The sequence below is a fragment of the Psittacula echo genome (genome assembly GCF_963264785.1).
Source record: "Psittacula echo genome assembly, chromosome: 6".
NCBI classification, from domain to species: domain Eukaryota; kingdom Metazoa; phylum Chordata; class Aves; order Psittaciformes; family Psittacidae; genus Psittacula; species Psittacula echo.
In genome coordinates, this window is record NC_137743.1 from 31942916 (window position 1) to 31963745 (window position 20830).

Genomic DNA, 20830 nt, shown 5'->3' on the forward strand with positions numbered 1-20830 from the left:
CTGTAGTAGAACTTTAAAAAACAAACAAACAAAAAAAAAAACCAACCAAAAAAACAGTATATATATGCACACCCTAAGAAAAATTCAGCAGCCAAAAATGGTGCTGTTCTTACTTGTAAATTCTGCTTATATTCCCGGAGAAAAGTATGTACACAAACTTGTGTTGAGATGTGCTTTGTTAATTACTAGTCTGCATTTTCCCTGTCATTGTCATCAGCTTCCCCTCACTTTCCAGGGGCTCATGGTTATAGCAGAGAAGACAGTTGCTGGTTCAAACTTGGATCCTGAGATTGATCTGATCTCTTATGTGACCTGCTGCATGGGCTGTCAACAGCCCACAAGATTTATCTTCTTCAGCACTATTTAAAATGTACTTCAGTCTTTTGTGGCTTTTTGTGTGGTTCTTATAAATGTCAGAAGAAGTCTTTTTTCTTATATGGGCATGGTTATTCTCGAACATTTCATAGGCTTGAAGATACATATTTTCATGGAGGAGCTGTAGTTTTTGAAAACAGTAAGTGATCTGTAATAGAAAAGAAGAATCATAGAAATGCACATAACCTAGCTATATTCACTTCTACCTGGTATACAGCCAAGATTAGTGAGGTGAGATCATGTTCCAGATGGTGTCTTATGCCAGAGTATAATGGACGAGTGATACAAGACAGTTTCGGTGTTGGGTCCTGGCACTGAGAGCCAAGAGCATTTTCTGTTCAACTTCTAATTGCTTCAAATTCCAGTAGAGCTTCAGCCCGTCTCCTCCCACTCAGGCTGATAGAGGTGGGTGCTATGAACAGTTCAGGCTTGCTTTATAGGAGGATGACTGTAACAAAGCCCACAGACTGTATAAAAGCCACCTGGAATATCTGTTGTTTTAAATCATGCTCCCAAGGGCTTCTTTGGAGTAGAGAGGGATGATTGGGATAGGTTGCCCAGAGAGGTTGTGGAGTCTCCTTCCTTAGATATATTCAAGAGCTGTCTGGATACGATTCTGAGCAATGTGCTTTAGGTGACCCTGCTTGAGCAGGGAGGTTGGACTGGATGATCTCCGGTGGTACTTTCCAGCCTCAGGCATTCTGTCACTGTGAACCCCGTATGCATGCAGACACATTTTTGTATGTGTGCTGTAAATTAAATGCTTCATAGAACTGAGAGATTTCTTATTTATTCAGTATGGCTTGCTTAGTAGGAGTACAAGATTAATAGCTTTTAAAGTACAGTAGAGTTTTGAGGTTTTTTTGAAGGTAGAAGAAGACGTATGTTTTGCAGGCTGGTACAACTGAACTCCTGATCTAGTTAGTTGTGAAGTATGCTGGCTATTCCATGGTATAGATGAAAAGAAAAAGCCAGAAAATTAACATTCCTTTCTTTCATGAAATACTATGTATTTTTCTATATTATGTATTACTCTATATTTTCATAATTACATTATTTTGTTATATTAACATTATTAATGTTTAACAAGTAATAATAATATAGCTACTATAACTACTTAGTGTGATGAAATGTACTTTTTAAAAACATACTTTTAGCTTAAGTAGTAGATGTCTTCCGCTAGAATGTAAGTTTTATGCAACTCAGATTTTTGGGAGGGCACTTCAGGGTTGGTTTTTTTTTTGAGGGTATATCTTGTGGGTTTTTCACTTTCTTAAAGATGCAGGCTAAACGGATAATGTTTAAAGTGGCCCACATCCATTTCTGTTCCACAGACACTCTTAATTTTTCTTTTTTGGAATGAATTTATTGAAGATACAAATACTTGGATTACAGTAATCCATTTGGCAAAATTCCAGTGAATTTTGGTTATGCTTGAGAAGATTTCATATGGTTTTGTTTATAAATGAATTTGTCAACTAAGAATTCCTAATAGTTGAAATTCACAATAGAATTTTCTTTCCATACTTACTAGAACAAAAATAGTTAGAATGCAAAAGCAAGTCAGTATATGAGAAGTTACAGTGCAAGCTAAAAAAGAGTAAATCATGCAACAAAATAAGTAATTTTACAATACAATATTTACAAATAACATTTAGAAAAGTGGTTTCTGGGGGTGATACTGAACTTTGCTCTAATGAGCTTATAAGGGAAGGCAGTTTGTTCTTCTTTGGACTATTGAATCCCATTGTGGTGTGAACAGTATGGCTCATTGAAGTTTGTATGGTTTGCTATTGTTCAGCAAGATGAAGGGTATTTAGAGTTTTAAATGTAAAACTGGTTATAGGAAGAAACGTGATTTCTTAACTTATGCTTTATCTGATTGCTCTACTGAGATTTTTAGAACATAGAAGAAGAGCAAATATCAAGTTTATGAAATAGCTAATACTGAAGCACTTTGTCAGATCTCTGAATTACCATGTTTACAAATATATGTTCTTGTTTGTGTGCTTAAAATGTGCCTTTAGCTTTTATCATGCAAAAAAATTAAAACCGATTATGCAGTAGTTTGTTTGCCGCTGTCACTTCCCCTCCTTTCAATTGATACAAACTTTCTTTTTTTCTAGTGGCTGGTAAAACGTGCAATAGAAACAAGGGAAGAAATGGGAGATTATATCCGTTCTTACTCAATATCACAGTTTCAAAAAACTCATAGACTACCCGAGGTAAGATTAAGCCAGTTCTTGTTTCTGTTATGTCAGATGCTTAGGTGGAGTACCAGCTTCACAGCTCTGAAATCAGCCCAATATACCGGATCTGCCTTTGTTATTGTTTTCATAATCAGTCCTAGAGGAATCCATGTACAAATTCAAAATGTTATGAGAGAGAGTTCATAGATACTTGTTAACTTTTGCTTTATAGTTGCGTTAGTTTTTCTGCAATATTTGGTACTTTTCTGTCAGTCTGACATGCCAGGTAGGTTGCTTCTGGAGTGGGTATAGACCTCTGTGCAGTATATACAGCCTAACTGTGTGACTGGAGCTGTGTTGCCTGAAATGTGTTTGAAAACACCTGGCATGCTATGAAGAAGCTGATCAAGCTAAATGAGAATTGATGTGTTGTCAGTGTTCTCCTTGGGTTTTGTTTTAGAGTGTTCAAAGTCAGCTCCTTTCTCCCTGTATCCAAACCCTAAAATTTGTTCTTGAAAACTAGGTTCCTAAAAATCTTCATTCAAAAACTCAATTTGGGGAAAGACAGAGAGGGACATGTTTGGGTTAAAAGAAAATACATTTGTCTCTGTAAAATATAATTGCCAAAGGAGTGATAGGTAGAGTTTTATCTAAAAGTGTAGTGGTAAGAGTAATTTTGCACTGTGTGTGATACCTTAATAACATTCCTTCTAATAGTCAGATGCCCCCTGTTTTGAAATTACATGCTTCAAACAGTGTTGTGATCCTCTCTTCTTACTATTCTGCAGCAATGATGTAAAGTTTCCTTGGTGTAGGAGAATGAGCTTGGATTTGTGCCTTTAGTGCAAAGTCACCAGCTCTGTTCATGCATATCCCAGGGCAATTCCATATTTAAAACCTAGGACCCAAGTTTTGTTTCTAGTTCAGTAACAGCATTAAGGGTAGATGTACCTAGTACTGGGAGAGACAGCTGGATTTTATTAGCTTTGGGTGGTTTAGATAATATTGTTTAGGTATTTTTATTGTTTTTAATGCTTAGAAACTGAAATAATAGTAGGGGAAATTTTTCTTTTCCACATTGTCCAGCCTAAGTTCAGTTCTTCACAGTGTAGAAATTATTTGAGACCCCGGTAGTGGGCTGGCATTGCATTTGTGTTAGGTACTTTGTAAGCAGAGAGCAGAAAGACTGTATTTCTGGATACAGTTTTAAACATCTACCACCCATCTGATGAGGGAAGTAAATAAATTTCTGTTAGAGCATATCACTAACATTTCACCAGATAATTTGGTTAGAAGCTATTTGGCCATTTAGTTTGCTAAACTCATTACGGTATCTGAGATTTAATCTCCGTTCCTGGTATTTTTAATCACCTCCATTAATGTCTTGCAGGATGATGAATTTATGCAAAGAAAAGAGAAGGCTATCAAAGCTGTCACTGATATATTTGTAAGTATTTTAGATTTTTATGATCGAGAAACTAGTGGGTTTAGTGGGTGGTGGTAAATTCTTATTAATGCAGCCAGTCCTGGGTTTCCTCATGAGGAGGTCCCAGTTAAGTTACATGTCAAGCTTCATATTTAAACCAGGTCTCAAATACCAGCGTATCAGAAAGCCTTTTGGGTGTGCACTGTATGAATATATAATCTGTATCAACAGTCTGCAGAGAGAATGTGAAGTTCCATGCTATCGAACAAAAGTCACAAGGTGGCTTATAAGCTGTTAAACCCTCAGCAGACTGTTTGTTCTGAAGTTATCAGCAGTTGGACTGTTTGTCTTTAACCAAATAGCAATGATCTCAATTAAAATGTCTGCATTTCAGCACTTGTCGTTTTTACTCCTTGTAATTATCAGTGGAAATACTGTACTTTGAAAATACTTTCTTCAAGTAGCACATGTTGGTTGAGAAATGTGGTATCACCTCTTGTGATTCCCTGATATGTGGGAAATGTTCTACCTCTTCAGATGCATTTTTTTCTAAATCTTGAGTAAACGTTTTGTATTTTTTTTGGAAGCTTGTTCATGAACACTGCAAGGAGTAACATTTAAAATACATAGACTGTATCACTGAGTTCAGATGCGTAGCTAGCACTTGATAAATTTTCAGGCCATCATTTCAGAAGGTATGAGAAATCTTGGTATGTTTTGAGTGGGATACTTCCAAGGCTGTTCAGTAGATAGGAAACCCCACTCTTCTGAGAAAATCAATGCTACCTGAGCCAGCAGTGTGCCCTTGTACATGAGAAAGTCAATGGTACCCTGGGCTGCATTAGGAAGCGCATTGCCAACAGGTCAAGTGAGGTAATCCTCCCTCTCTACTCAGCCCTGGTGAGGCCTCATCTGGAGTATTGCATCTAGTTCTGGGCTCCCCAGTATAGCAGAGATAAGGAGCTCCTGGAGCAAGTCCAATGAAGAGCTACTAGAATGATTAAGGGTCTGGAGCATCTTTCATATGACGAAAGGCTGAGGAAGCTGGGCCTGTTCAGCCCAGAGAAGAGAAGGCTCAGGGTGTACAGATACTTACACACTTACAATGTGTGTAAGTATCCTAAGGGAAGGTGTCAAGAGGATGAGGCCAAACTCTTCCTGGTGGTGCCAGACAACAGGACAAGAGGCAGCGAGTATAAAATGAAATGTGAGGTTCCATTTGAACTGTGAGGGTGATTGAGTGTTGGAATAGGTTGCCCAGAAAGGTTGTGGGGTCTACTTCCCTAGAGATACCCAAGAGCTGTCTGGACACGATCCTGAGCAATGTGCTCTAGGTGACATGGCTTGAGCAGGGAGGTTGGACTAGATGACCTCTGGTGGTCCTTTCCAGCTTCAACTATTGTGTGGTTCTGTAACTTCAGGTAGCTCTGGCTAGACACCCTGAACTCTTCATCCATGGAATAGGTGTTAAGTGCCAGTATAAGAAGCTGTATGGTAGCTTACATAACAGACCAGACAAGTCATCTCACTCTTTTGTCGTGTTTTGGATGTAGTTGGTTTTCCATATTAATGACGTGAGTGCTGTTGAGCCTAGTATGTGGTTGAATTACAGTGTATGTTTATACAAAAAAACGTTGCTATGAAAGTCTCCAGGTGATGACCAATGCAAATCCCTTGTTAATCTATTTGTGTAATTACTCTTGCTTTAAAATTTTCAATTACAGTCTCTGATTGTTGTTCCCCATGGTTTGGTTGGGGTTTTTGTAACTATTAGCAGATATATAGTGAGTCTTCTGCTCCAGCCGGCAATACGTGTCTTTCTAGTGAGATCTGTTTTCCATTTTACAAGTTAGCTCCCCTTGTGAATGGTTATTATTGTTTTGTTTGTGCACCTTTATAACCCTTTAAATTGAGAGAGAATGCAAATCCATGTAAGAAAGCAAATTCCAAATGTGTGTTGGATCAATTAGCACTTGAAATTCATTAAGCATCTGCTTATTTTCAACCTTCAGAATAATTGTCCTAATTTTCGAAGTGATTAAAATGTGTCCATTTTCTACCTTCATTGTCTTTAGCTAGCACTAAGGATTCTGTGTCCAAGTGACTGATACCAACGTTGTCACTGAAGAGACAAAGTAATAACAATGCTGTTATGAGATGTATGTACCTAGAATTTTTGGTGTAATTTAAAAAAATACAGAAGAGACTTGATTAACAGTGATGAAGGGATCGCTTTGATTGCTGAGGAACAGAGGTGGTTTCAAGGCTTTGTTTTAATGTTTTAATAATTAAGGGATTTAAGTTAATTCTGCTTTATTAATGCATTTATTTGTGAGAACTTGTATGAAAAGAAAATGCAATGTACTTTCAGTGTGCAGTTACTTAGTAAACGTCGGGTCCATTCAAATGGCTTGTCTAAAGTCCCATGGTGCTTTGTGGGGTTTCCTTTATCTATCTTTCTGCATGTTTTCTGGAATTGCTTTTTAGTGCTTGAAGAGAATGACACAGCAACAATGAAGCAGTTACATGTATGCCAAATCGTGTGTTTCTTTGCTGGTTGAAGCTAGTGAATTGATTTTCACTTACCCGTTATATTAGGGCTGTTACTTTAAAATTTATAGGTCATGGTCCTTGAGTGGATATGCATGTGTCTACTTCTGCAGCTAAGGGAATAGTTCCATTTTCAGGTTCCAATAATGAAACAGATAATGGAAAGCGAGGAAAACAAGATACAATCTTAAAAGTTTGATACTATTTTGTACCACTTGGCTACCCTGTCTAAATAACTCTGAATAGCTCTCCTGCCTTTGAACATAATGGCTGCTTTCCTGAGTTTTGATCCATCTTCAGGGTTGATAAAGGTGTATTCTGTCTTTTCCTTTGAATCACAGATCTGTCGTTTTTAGGTGCATCTTCATGGTAGATGAAGTTTTGTCATTTGTTGTTTTGACATCATTACTCAGGATATTGCTAGACAAACACCTCTTTCTTAAACATGAGCTCTGTCAGAATTATATCTGTTATTGTTATAACTCCAGCTGGCACCTGATCTTGTTAATGGTAGATTAGTTAATGAGATCTCTTAAGGCATTAAGGCATGAGTGCAGTCTAGGAGAACATACAAAGTGAATTTTCAGGAGAGAAGGTGCAAAGCTTTCCAATCTATCCATAGGAACTGGAAGAAGGTGGCAGCTATTAGATGAAGGCTCTCTTGCAGGTCACTTTTATATTATTATGCATTGGAATCGAAAGAGAAATCCACTTTCCTAAAAGAGGACCACCAAGTTTGAAAGATTACTCTTTTGCCTGAATTCATTATTGTAACTGATCTAAGGGCCTGTTCTTTTCTCCTCAAGGGGACAATACAGTGAGATTTATGGTCATGGTCAGGCTGAAAGGTCAGACAAGGGATTATTAAATATTAGTAATGGTTATTGGAAAAGGAACTATAGCTGCTGAAAGGTGACAGACTAGTGGATTATGATTATTTTGCAGTGGTCTTGTTCAACTACTCAATTATCTGATGCCAAGACTAATGTTTATGGTATGATGTCTACACTTTGTATAGCACAGATAAAATATAGAATGCCATCATAAAAGCTATAATTACTTTCTTAACTTACATTGCTTTTCTGTAGGTGTGAAAGTACATTAAGTGTGAGATTCTTGATCATAAAAAGTTTTTTCGTTCGACAGTCAAAAATGTAGCAAGATTTAATACCTGGAAACAAAGATAACAGAAATTGAGACCAGAAATAAAGTAAAAATTGCAAAAGCTAACTGACAAATTCAGGAGACACTTGCCAAGGAATACTATCTATTTTCACTTACTACTTTGGGATTACATGCCTTTGAAAAGATTGAAAGCTATTTTGGCAATGTTATGGTGTAGGAATTGCTTGTTGAAAATAATAGTTTGTGTTTGTACAAAAAGTCAGTTCAAGCAAAAAATCTTTTTTCTTTTCTTTTAGAATCTTCACAGTTTCTTGCATTGAACCTTTTGTGCCATGTGAATATAATTTTCTGAATTTAAATGTATATGTGGAAAGACCAAAATTTGATTTCAATTTTGGCTTTTGTAATGTATTTCTCCTAAGCATTCTGGCCCTCAAAGGGTTCATATATTTAAATTCATGTATTTAAAATAGATGAATTTAAAAATATATGTAATATAAATTTGAAAATATATAGAATCATAGAATAGTTAGGGTTGGAAAGGACCTTAAGATCATCTCGTTCCACAACCCCCCTGCCATGGGCAGGGACACCCCACACTAAATCATGTCACCCAAGGCCTCATCCAACCTGGGCTTGAACACCGCCAAGGATGGAGCATTCACAACCTCCCTGGGCAACCCATTCCAGTGCCTCACCACCCTCTCAGTAAAGAATTTCTTCCTTATATCCAATCTAAACTTCCCCTGTTTAAGTTTGAACCCACTACCCCTTGTTCTGTCACTACAGTCCCTGATGAATTGTCCCTCCCCAGCATCCTTGTAGGCCCCCTTCAGATACTGCAAGGCTGCTCTGAGGTCTCCATGCAGCCTTCTCTTCTCCAGGCTGAACAGCCCCAACTTTCTCAGCCTGTCTTCATACGGGAGGTGCTCCAGTCCCTGATCATCCTCGTGGCCCTCCTCTGGACTTGTTCCAAGAGTTCCATGTCCTTTTTATGTTGAGGATACCAGAACTGCACACAATACTCCAAGTGAGGTCTCGAGAGAGCAGAGTAGAGGGGCAGGATCACCTCCTTGGACCTGCTGGTTACGCTCCTTTTGATGCAGCCCAGGATACGGTTGGCTTTCTGGGCTGCGAGCGCACACTGAAGCCAGCTCACGTTCATTTTTTCATCGACCAACACCCCCAAGTCGTTCTCTGCAGGGCTGCTCTGAATTTCTTCTCTGCCCAACCTGTAGCTGTGCCTGGGATTGCTCCAACCCAGGTGTAGGACATTGCACTTGGCATGGTTAAACTTCATAAGGTTGGCATCGCCCACTTCACAAGCGTGTCGAGGTCCCTCTGGATGGCATCCCTTCTCTCCGGCGTATCAACCAAACCACACAGCTTGGTGTCATCAGCAAACTTGCTGAGGGCACACTCAATCCCACTGTCCATGTCACCGACAAAGATGTTGAACAAGACCAGTCCCAACACCGCTCCCTGAGGGACACCAGTCGTTACCGGTCTCCAGCTGGACATTGAGCCATTGACCACAACTCTTTGCGTGCGGCCATCCAGCCAGTTCTTTATCCACCGAGGGGTCCACCCATCAAATTGATGTCTCTCCAATTTAGAGACAAGGATGTCATGTGGGACAGTGTCAAACACTTTGCACAAGTCCAGATATATGATGTCAACTGCTCTGCCCCTGTCCATCAGTTTCGTAGCCCCATCATAGAAGGCCACCAGATTGCTCAGGCAGGATTTCCCCTTAGTGAAGCCATGCTGGCTGTCACCAACCTTGTTTTTCATGTGCCTTGGCATGCCTTCCAGGAGAATCTGCTCCAAGATTTTGGCAGGCACAGAGGTGAGACTGACTGGTCTGTAATTCCCCGGGTCATCCATTTTCCCCTTCTTGAAAATGGGAGTTATATTTCCCTTCTTCCAGTCGTTGGGAACTTCACCTGACTGCCAAGATTTTTCAAATATGATGGCCAGTGGCTTAGCAACTTCATTCGCCAGCTCCTTCAGGACCCGCGGATGGATTTCGTCAGGTCCCATGGACTTGTGTACGTTTAGTTTTTTAAGATCGTCTCAAACCAGATCCTCTCCTACAGTGGGCCTAGGGTCTTCATTCTCACAGTTCCTGCGTTCACCTTCCAAAACTTGGGTGGTGCGGTCAGAGACTTTGTCAGTGAAGACCGAGGCAAAGAAGTCATTAAGAACCTCAGCTTTCTCCAAATCCTGGGTAGCCAGTTCTCCCAATATCTTCCGAAGGGGGCCTACATTGTCCCTAGTCTGTCTTTTACTCACTACGTACCTATAGAATCCCTTCCTGTTATCCTTAACATCCCTAGCCAAGTTCAATTCTAACTGGGCCTTAGCCTTCCTCACCTGATCCCTAGCTTCCCGGACAGGATCCCTGTATTCTTCCCAGGCCACCTGTCCCTGCTTCCATCTTCTATAAGCCTCTTTTTTCCTTTGAATTTTCCTGAGCAGCTCCTTATCCATCCAAGGAGGTCTCCTGGCCCTCTTGCTGCCCTTCCTTCTAGTTGGGATGCAACACTCCTGAGCTTGGAGCAGGTGATCCTTGAATAACAACCAAGAATACGTAAGCATATTTTAAATTCATCTATTTAAAATTCATATATTTAAAATCTATGAATGTGGAACAGACCAGAAGAGAGTGTCATGTTCCTTTTTGATGCTGATTATTTGATGGTGATGATGAAGGTTTCCTCTGCTGTGACAAGGGCTAGGATTTCATTTTAGGAAAAGGAGAAGAGAAAATGTAATTTAGTTGATCAAGGGGAATACTTTTAAAAAATATGAACTGGAGTAAAAAAAAATCTTTGAGGTCACAGGTTCTTGTTTAGATTTTTTTCAATATCTGCACTAGCAGGAAAGCACTAAATACTAGACTTCAGTCAACCTCAAGATCTTTATTCCAGCAACAGAAATGTTGTCTTACAGACTCACTGCACCCTAATCTTTCACCAAACAAGCAGCAAAAATAATTCCAGTCAAAGTAAATGTTATCTTGGTTCCAAGTTCTAATCTGCGAAAGCTCTCATGAGAGAGAAAGGATTGCTGATTATTTTTTCTTTAGCTTTGGGTTTTTTGTGCCTTAGTTAGAATAATTTCTCTAATGTTGTTACATAGATCTTTTATAGTGCCACAGTTGATCTATATGGAAGGAGGTAATAAAAAGGTGCTTTAATATAGGCTGTATTTACAGTGCTGTAACAGTTGTATCTGTGTTAACAGTCAGAATAATGGCGTTTTTGTTTCTATTTTTTTTTTAAATTAGAAGTAGCTCTATCAGCACAAAATAATGCTCATGAATCCTTTTTATATTTGATGGACTGTTGTCCAGCTATAGGGTCACTTTGGGATGCCATGATATCAAATTATTTTAATACCAAATGTCTTAAGATATTTTGTTCTTATATTGCAATTAAATCTGGTTTAATTCCATCGTAACTTGTGATCATTGAGTAAGTAATAATTGCATTTAGTTATCTAATCAGAGATTACAAATCAGTATTAGCCTGTAAAGGAGGTAGCATTTCTAGACACTGGCATTATCAGCTAAATCATAGATATTGAATAGATATTGATTATATGATTTTTCACTTTTTTTTCAAACATGGTGGAGATGGTTGAAGAAATCATGTTTGTTGCTAAATACCAATTTGTAATTTTTTAAAACCTGGAAAGACATGTCCTGTAGCAGATTGTTTAGAAGTAAATTCAATGAGATTTTATCATATCATTCCAAAAAGAGAAAGATGTTTATTTGGGTAAGTATATGGAGCTGGAAAGCCAGCAGTGGTATATATGTCACTCTAGGTAACAATTCATTTATTTCAGAAAAGCCTTTTACCAGCTCTGAATTCATTCACTGTCTTTCAGGAGGTTTACAGACCCCAGAGAAAATATAAACGTCAGAAGGGAGCTGAAGAACTGCTAGATGAAGAATCAAAGGTTCATGCTACGCTGCTTGAATATGGCAGGTGAAAGGCTTCATTTAATTGTCTGTGGGGTTTGTATTGTCTGTATTTAGAAGCATTCTGTATAAAATTTGCATTGTGGTTTTGGGGTTGGTTGGCTTGGGTTTTTTCCCTACTTGAGAATCAAACTGTTTCAGACTTACTTCTCTTTGGTTTCAGATTTTGTTTGCTTACCTTTATAAATTCTCTGGGGACTGGACAGTCCTCATATGTGCACTATTTAATAGTGGGAGCCCAAGTTCTGATTTTATGCTTAGGTTTTTTTATTTAACATACTTGTTCTTTGCTTCATAAAAATATCTTAAATTCATGATGCTTCTAGGTGGCATCTGTCAATCAGTGTTGCCTCTTTGTAAGCAATCCCAGAAAGTGGGGAAAAAAATCAAATGAGTCTTGCTATTTTCTAATGCTAGTAGAGTTAGGCTTGATTTACCTCATCCATTTTAGAGTCAGATTCCTTCCTCCCCAGTGAAAATGGAATTTGTAATTTGGTAATGGTGTCAGGGATTATTCTACTTGGCATGTGGATTTCTTTCCTGGCTTCAGCAGAAAACATGCCTACTGAAATATCTAGATTTAGATCAGGTCATTGCTGCCTCGTAAGTGCTCACTATAGGAATCCAAAGAGCTGGTATGGAAAAACAAAGTCCTGGTGTATTCCCAGTCTGTTTATTTATAGTTCTTGTACTGTTTCAGTGTCATTATTCCATATTGGTGTTAACAGACATCTCCCAACAAAAAATGTATAAATCAGTTTATGACCTTTAAGGGAATTCATGTGTTTGATTTTTCTAGAGTAATTTTAGGTTTGGTTTGTTTTAGGGTTTTTGAGGTTTTTGTTTTGTTTTTTGTTTTTTTTTTTTAAAGGCAAAACTTGAAATCACTATGTAGCTTGAAAATATAAATAAATGAAAGATGGTTTTTTGTAGATTCTTACAATTGTTTTAGCATTAGGTACTGTGGAACAGTTGAGACCCAAGTAAAACTGGTTTTGCTGGGAAAAAAGATAAGTCTTTAGTATAAAAAACAATGAAAATGGATGATGGAGAGTTGAAGCACAGAGGAAATAAGAACAGAAAAGTAGAAGGCATTGAAAATACAAAGGAACAACTCTTCTGTTGTATAGTGTGCAGCAGTACGCACACATGAGAAGTCGCTTGGGATTAGTGAGATGATCAAGAAATTGTGAGCTTTGGGGAAGGAAAATACCTCTTTGAGTCAGTATTTGTGGAGGTGACCTTGACGGTATATCAGAGCCCTAGCAGAAAAACAAAGGGAGAAGAGGAGAAGAGAAGGCTGTGTGGAGACCTCATAGCAGCCTTCCAGTATCTGAAGGGGGCCTACAAGGATGCTGGGGATGGACTGTTCATCAGGGACTGTAGTGACAGGACAAGGGGTAGTGGGTTAAAACTTAAACAGGGGAAGTTTAGATTGGATATAAGGAAGAAATTCTTTACTGAGAGGGTGGTGAGGCACTGGAATGGGTTGCCCAGGGAGGTTGTGAATGCTCCATCCTTGGCGGTGTTCAAGGCCAGGTTGGATGAGGCCTTGGGTGGCATGGTTTAGTGTGAGGTGTCCCTGCCCATGGCAGGGGGGTTCAACTAGATGATCTTAAGGTCCTTTCCAGCCCTAACTATTCTATGATTCTATGATTCTGTGTTGGAAGGACATTTATTTAAATTCGTGATAGAAAGGACAGGACTTACTGAAAGACCATACAATTACCTATTTGATATGAAGAGCTTAACATTAATTGAATGAAAGTGGAAGAAAATAATGGCTGGATTTAAATGTGTTCTGGTATTGATTTCTTAATGAATTCTCAAAGCATAAAACTTGTGATCAGAAAACTATTTTTTGTATGGTGCAAAAATAAAGAACATCTAAGAAGACCACAGTAGTGAAATACACAAATATCTGCTTCACGTGTTTTGGTAGAGAAGGAGACTCTTAGGGAAGGTGATAGTATGTCTACTGTGAACCTAGTAATAAATTGTCAAGAGTACAATGACTCCAAGATTACTCTCAGAAATCTGTGGGGGCAGTGGGGATTACTTTCCACTTTTCAACACTGTTAGGGAAACAAGAATGCTGCTGAAAAAGGCAAATCCTAAATGTTTGTTAGATTTAGGAATAGAGTTGAAAATTTTTAAAATTAAAATGGCTGAAGTGAGCCTTTCATTGTCTTATTGCATGTAGACTGCAGTCACAGAAAATCATGAGGAGAGGATTTTTTTTTTTCTCCAAACTGCCTCTTGGTTATCATCCAAATGGCTCCTGCTTCTGCAGTGGTTAAGGAATTGGACAAACAAGAGTGACAGCTGTAGCTGTAAGTTAATCAGGAACATCACTTTTCACATCTGTGTTGATGGTGGCTTTAGTGCTTCATAATACCAAAGATGATCGCTCGTATCTAAAATTTTTCTACCTGTCTTTTTCTTTAAGGTAATATTTCCAAAATAACAACGTAGCTCAAATGATAATTTTATACTCTCCCTCAAAAAAAACCACAACCAGATGTAAAGAAGTCTATTTGAGTATGTATTTAAAGCTCTGAATGCCATGCTTCAGAAAGAAATTGTGAATTCATCAAAGCACACAAGCATGAATGTTTTTTGAGGAGTAGAGATTGTATTGACAATTTCCTGAGGCCTTTCGAGTATTCAGTTGTATATATCTAATAATAGCTCAGGAATAACTTCCAAATGGAAAGAGAGCATTGTTTTTTCCTTTCATGAGCATTATAAGACAACATGAAATGTCTAGATTTGGAAATCATAATGGAAAGAGTAGATGGAGCTAAAATTATTCTTCAAATATGCTGCAGTACCTGCTTATTTAGTTTATTTGAAGCATTCCAAGACTAACCTGAATTTGGCTGTTGATGCATTTCTTATGTTGAAAATTGATAGAACAATGCATTGTAAAAAACGATGTCTTTCATTTCGTTATTGTTCTTTTAGGAGATATGGATTTAGCAGACAAGCAGGAAAAACGGAACAGGTAAAAAATACACTATTTTTAAATACTGAAATTGTGGGAAGAATTGCATTGGTTTTGCTGAAGTGTTGGGTACTGTAAGATCTTAAAGTAATACAACAACAACCAGCTGCAGCTTCTATTATTACCATCTCTTAAAAATGGTAAACTGGAACTAAAAATCTACATGCCATGAAAGATGCAATTTACCTTCCTTTTTGAAATGGTTTCTTTCATTTGTAATTAAACATTGCATTTTGCAAACTTTTTTTTTTTCTTAGAAGGAAGGGAGTTTAGGTGTTTTGTTTGGTTTTTAATGTGAGGTAATGACCATATCCTGTGTGTTTAATGAATAACTTTTAACTAAAGGTTCCATGATGTGATCCTTAAGAGGTTTTCCTTTTTTTTTTTTTTTTTTTTTTTTTTTTTTTTTTTTTTTCAAAGAACCATTCAGCTTGGTAAGAAATTTTGTAGGCATTTATTACATAACATGTTATTTAATGTGATAAGAGAAATGTGATAGCATACCATAAATAAATCGTAGTGCCTCTTGAAAAGCAGCTTCCTTGCTGTGCTTTTGATGCTTATGGAATCATAAAATGTCCTTGTCAGAGTATTTCCGGTTTTATTGTTTCAGTGCAGATATTACTTTAGCTACAAATTTTTATTACAGACAGAGATAGTGAAGAAATGCAGTGTGTTGTGGACCCAGCAGTACATTGAGTATATTTACATTGCACTTCTTTGTTATCTCAATAGTCCACAGACAAATCTAGCATTTAAATTTTAGCAATTGAGATGTTCTTCCAATCTAGGCATACCTTTTTCTCCTCAAAGTAGTTGCCAGACTGCAGTCATATAGAGTTAATAGAGTTAGATTTTTTATAGAGTTAATTTTTTTTTCTTCAAAAGCATTACTGACTTTGAAATATTGTGTATTAGATGGTCATCATGCTTGCTGTGTAAATTAAATCTCCTTTAAGGCAGAAGTGGAAGATTATTCAGGTTGGTGGTGCACTAGAGTGACCTAGAAATTTGTATGTAGTCACTTCTTATTAGTCTTCTCACTGAACTAGGCAGTTTAACACTTGATGTTGTATGTTTGTGATATTGTTAGAAAATACGTTTTGTGAAAAATACCTAACCGCTTTCTCCTATATTTTGGGGTAGGTAGTTGTCATGTGAGGTTGGTTGCTCTCAGAAGACTGTGTAATAGAGGATCATTGCCCCAGATGTGCCCAGATTAAGGTAGACACCCAGCTTGAACAGCTGGAATTCTTGTGAAATCAGGAAGGGTTACATTTCAGTTAGCATGAATTGGAGTGTGAGGATGTTCCAGCTGAAATATATTCATAAAAACAGAACAGCTATGTTGCAAATTTCTCCTTGCTGTCCTCCTTAATACTTTAGAATACTGCAACTAGATATAATATTTTCTTAATTCTTCTTTAAAAGGCTGAAGATAAAAAAATTGCAGTACCTCCAGGGCTTGCAGCAGCAGGAAAAGCTGAGCCTTGTGATGAAGATGACCTTCAAGCTGCTGAAGAGGTGTGCCACATAGATAGTAGGCATTGATGTTACTAATGGGGAGGGGAGGGCATCAGCTATCACTGCACAGTCCTTCTCTGGAAGAGGGAAAATCTCTTAAGCTTTGCTGAAGTGAGAATTTTGACCCACAGGAGAATATGGAACCTGAAATTGATGCACAACATTAAATGTTTGTTGGTGTTTAATACCAAAAACAATGCTTATGCATTGGAATCTGAGTGGTTTTAAAAGGCCAGGTTTTAGTTGACAGGGGGAGCTGAATAGTCTGAACCTTTATTACTATAAGGAATTTTCCTTAAATTTGGTAACTTCAGCCACCTCTTCTTTAACTTTCATAGACTTACTCTGCTATTACATGCAATAATATATGCATATTATATGATACTAATTGTATATATGTGTCCTTGTCACTAAGCAGAAGTTAAATGACAAAAGATAAATTACGACATGTAATCCCTCATATTTTGCCCTAGCTTCGCATTAAAACTCTGATGACTGGAATGGCTGCAATGGCAACAGAAGAGGTAAACAGCACTTAAAACTGATAAAGCTTTGTTTACATTATGGTTGATTATGCCAATTATTCCTAAAATTGGGTTAATTATGAGTCTGAAATCTTGGAATGACAGTGTTTAAATTATCATGAAGGGAGTGCATGAAAAGATGGTTGAATTGAGATGATAGTAATTTTTATGAGGCTGGTGACTTAATCTTTTGCCTTGAAATACTGAAAGCGATATAAATAAGTGCCTCTTTAAAATGGTTTCTGCAAGGAGAATTTCAGGGGAAAGACATTGCTTTGCAGCTACCCAAGATGCAGTGTGGTCTTACTTTATTTATCTTGTGAAGATAACCACAGAAGCAATCATTTTACTGGGAAGAGTGAAGGAAAGTTGTTTTCATTTCCAGGTGTTTTTCAGAGCAACTGATAAAGATTTACAAACACCACCATTAGTCTAAAACACTGAAAATACTGTATTCGTGTCTTCCTTTCTTAACTGGTTGTAGTTAATGATATAATGGGACCTGAGTGGGAGGACTGGGAAGAAATTCAGTTGTGCAACATTGTTTCTGTTTATGCTGAAGTCACAGAAGCAAAGGTAGTAATTAGTCTAGTCTCAAAGTTGATGACATGCTTTCTACTGAAATCCACTGTAGAATTCAGTTTTACTTGAATATTGTTCTTGTACATGCATCCAGTTTGAAAGGTGCATTTTTTCACACATCTGTATTATCATAGTTTGGCTCCAAATGTGGTCTAATACTGAGTTTTATTACTGCACATGAAAAATTCAGTGTACAGAGTAGAATTAGGTAGGTTTTTGAAAATCTGAATTCAAGTTTGCTAGAAGGTTGTAAATGGGAAATTTCCATCAGTGGAGTTTTTTGGGGGTGGAATGTTTCACGGTCTTATGGCTAGAGATTATTACCCAGTGTGAAGGTTTTGCACATTTTTGTTAAAATTGGAGCTTGGGGAAATTGCCATGTAAAAAGCACAAGCAGCTGCAAAATTCCAAATGTTTTCTTGACACGACTGCAGGGCAAATTGACAGCAAGCACAGTTGGCCAGATTGTTGGACTCCAATCAGATGAGATCAAGCAAATAGTGTCAGAATATGCTGAAAAGGTAAGTGCGTTACCTGATTGTGTTTGGTTTACCAAGTTGTGTTTGATAGCTTGTTAATTTAGGCCTTAAGTTTTGAACTTAATTTCCGTGGTTTTTTTGAAACAGCACTGTTTCATATATGCTGTAGATAGCACAGTCAGGATTCAGGAAAGTATTTCAATGAGATTTAAACATTCACAAGCTTTTAGTGTGTTAGCACCTGTTCCTGGATTGTGTTCAATTTTAAGCACCTGATTGAATGTTTTAATGAGTAAAGAAGGGCCTGGGTTGATACCTGTTCAAATAAGAGACCTACACTCTTAATGCATTTTAAAGTGTTCAGTGTTAAGCATAGAAGTTCTGTAGGCCTGCTCAGAGAAAAATCTAGGCCTCCTCCGCTCAGATTTTCAAACTCTGGGCTCTTACTTGTGCTGGGCTCCAATTCTCTGTCATGCCCTGGGTCTCTAGTTCTGAATTTAGTATTAAAAACAGAGCTTTGTTGCTTTTAGAATCCAAGCCTATTAGCTCCATTTATTGTGTTCCACTGTGGGGTTTTTTTTTTTCACAGTAATGTGAAAAGAAAATCTTTCTCTTCAAGCAATTAATACATACAATACATCACTGCCAGATATGAGTTATAGATCGCCCTTACTTGTCCAATAGTCTTCTCATATTTCTTTCTTTTTGTTGACACATGAGGTATGGAGCTTTCCCATTTGGGAGATAAACCCTATAACTCAACATAGTCTATCGCAGATTCTTGGTCTTTCTTTATTAAAAGGGATTGGAAGAACAGAAGCCCAAGGGTCATATTTCAATGTTACATTTCTTCTGTTCTGAGAGAAAGCAGCAGGACCTTGACTATTATAGTAGAAGAATGATTAATACTCTGGAAAACAAGAACTGATTCACGTCAAACCAAAAATATATTGCTTTTCAGATCTATTAGATGTGGCCAACAAAAAAAATTCTGTGTGCATGCAGATAACTGGAAAAAAAAAGAGTTAAGGATGTTATCAGCTTATTAAAGCATCAGCAGTGTTTGGATATGTAGAGTTCCAATAGTTTTAATCCCTTGTAACTATGCATATTCTGAAGAACACAGCAGTGCTTATTTGTCTACCAGAGTCTTTATAATTCCCCAGTGAAGATAGCTGGCAAAGAAAATTCTAGATCTGATATTGCCATGTGCCAAGACCTTCCTTACAAGGTGGCACCTTTGCAGAAGGTCAGTGCATACAGTTTTCTGCATTTGTCTTTTCTTTCTGCTGCTATGTTAACTTGCTGGGTAAACTGAGAGGAAGATTTTGGTTGTACCTCACTTCCTGAAAATACTGGCAGAAAATTAACATGGCTTTTATCTGTCTATTCATCACCAGCTTTCTAAGGCCAGTTATTCAAAGTAGTTTTGATTTTACTGTTTTAGAAAATTTACAAGTATAGTCATATATAACAGGTGATTTTGCTAGGAGCAGAATAGGAGGAAAAGTAAAATGAGGGAATGCTAAAACTGAAGAAGTGCTGTCTCAAAATTAGCCCCTTCAGAAATGCCTGAAGGAGGATCTCCTCTTCAACAGTTTAAAATGTAGTTTGTGAGTTGCTTCTATCTTAGGAAGTTGACTCAGAATATTTTTGGGCTTCTAGAATCCTACACTGGAGAATACTGTGCACCCTACAGAGCCGGTTGAAGTAGCATACAATAATCATTTCAATCATTTAATATGTTTAGGGGTTGTCTTTCAAGGAAAATACTAAATTGGATATTTTTGTATTTTTTTAGTTTGAGGAAACCCTCAATGATAAAGTGAGATGCAGAGAGTTCCTGAGCCTCTAGAAAGGGGCAAGGAAAGGTGTCAGCAAATTACATTGAAATGACTGGAATGATTTACGTGGAACTTTACTGAAAACAGATATGAGCTGTTCCAAGGCTGGGGACTGCTTTTTTCCCAGTGGGATTCAGACAATGGACTTCCAATTGAGGCAGTTATGAGGGAGTTAGAGACAGATCTAAACCTGTGAAATCTGCTAGTAGGAGATGGTTAGAATCATAGAATAGTTAGGGTTGGAAAGGACCTTAAGATCATCTAGTTGAACCCCCCTGCCATGAGCAGGGACACCTCACACTAAACCATGCCACCCAAGGCCTCATCCAACCTGGCCTTGAACACCGCCAAGGATGGAGCATTCACAACCTCCCTGGGCAACCCATTCCAGTGCCTCACCACCCTCTCAGTAAAGAATTTCTTCCTTATATCCAATCTAAACTTCCCCTGTTTAAGTTTGAACCCGTTACCCCTTGTCCTATCACTACAGTCCCTGATGAATATAGTCCCTCCCCAGCATCCTTGTAGGCCCCCTTCAGATACTGCAAGGCTGCTCTGAGGTCTCCATGCAGCCTTCTCTTCTCCAGGCTGAACAGCCCCAACTTTCTCAGCCTGTCTTCATACGGGAGGTGCTCCAGTCCCCTGATCATCCTCGTGGCCCTCCTCTGGACTTGTTCCAACAGTTCCATGTCCTTTTTATGTTGAGGATACCAGAACTGCACACAATACTCCAAGTGAGGTCTCGAGAGAGCAGAGTAGAGGGGCAGGATCACCTCCTTGGACCTGCTGGTCATGCTCCTTTTGATGCAGCCCAGGATACGGTTGGCTTTCTAGGCTGCGAGCACATGGTTGAATATGAAGAGATAAACAAAATTATTTACTGCTACAAAGTTTGTGTTTTTGTACAGAGACTCTTTCATTGGTTTTCAGTTGTATTTTGTTTTTAAGAATGGGAAGTTCTGTAATGATTGAATTCTCTTTAATTATATGAAAGTTTATAGCACTAATGTGTGTGAGAGAATCTCATTACAAAGAATAACATTAATTGCATATATTTCCTTCCTCCTTCCCATTTAAAACTTTTACATGTGAACAGTGGGAGGCAGGATTTTTAAGTCTAGAATTAGCCATTTATTTTAGATGGCAGTTTTTGAGCTGACATAGATAAGTGATCTTCATGCATAATTAATGTGGTGTTTTAACTTAAACAATAA

At 38.0% G+C, this 20830-nt stretch overlaps 1 protein-coding gene across 5 annotated transcripts in view; it reads left to right on the forward strand.

Annotated features, from left to right (window-relative positions):
- Window positions 1-20830, forward strand: part of CCDC93 (CCC complex scaffolding subunit CCDC93) — a 53548-nt gene that overhangs the window by 8556 nt on the left and 24162 nt on the right. For all 5 annotated transcript variants that reach the window (XR_013957200.1, XM_080620952.1, XM_080620953.1 and 2 more), the window contains 7 exons: window positions 2502-2600; window positions 3955-4011; window positions 11563-11663; window positions 14624-14663; window positions 16095-16187; window positions 16661-16711; window positions 17728-17814. Coding sequence is in view for 4 of the 5 variants with exons in the window: in XM_080620952.1 (XP_080477078.1) it covers window positions 2502-2600; window positions 3955-4011; window positions 11563-11663; window positions 14624-14663; window positions 16095-16187; window positions 16661-16711; window positions 17728-17814 (528 nt within the window). In the remaining variant the exon portion in view is untranslated. The remainder of the gene's footprint in view (window positions 1-2501; window positions 2601-3954; window positions 4012-11562; window positions 11664-14623; window positions 14664-16094; window positions 16188-16660; window positions 16712-17727; window positions 17815-20830) is intronic.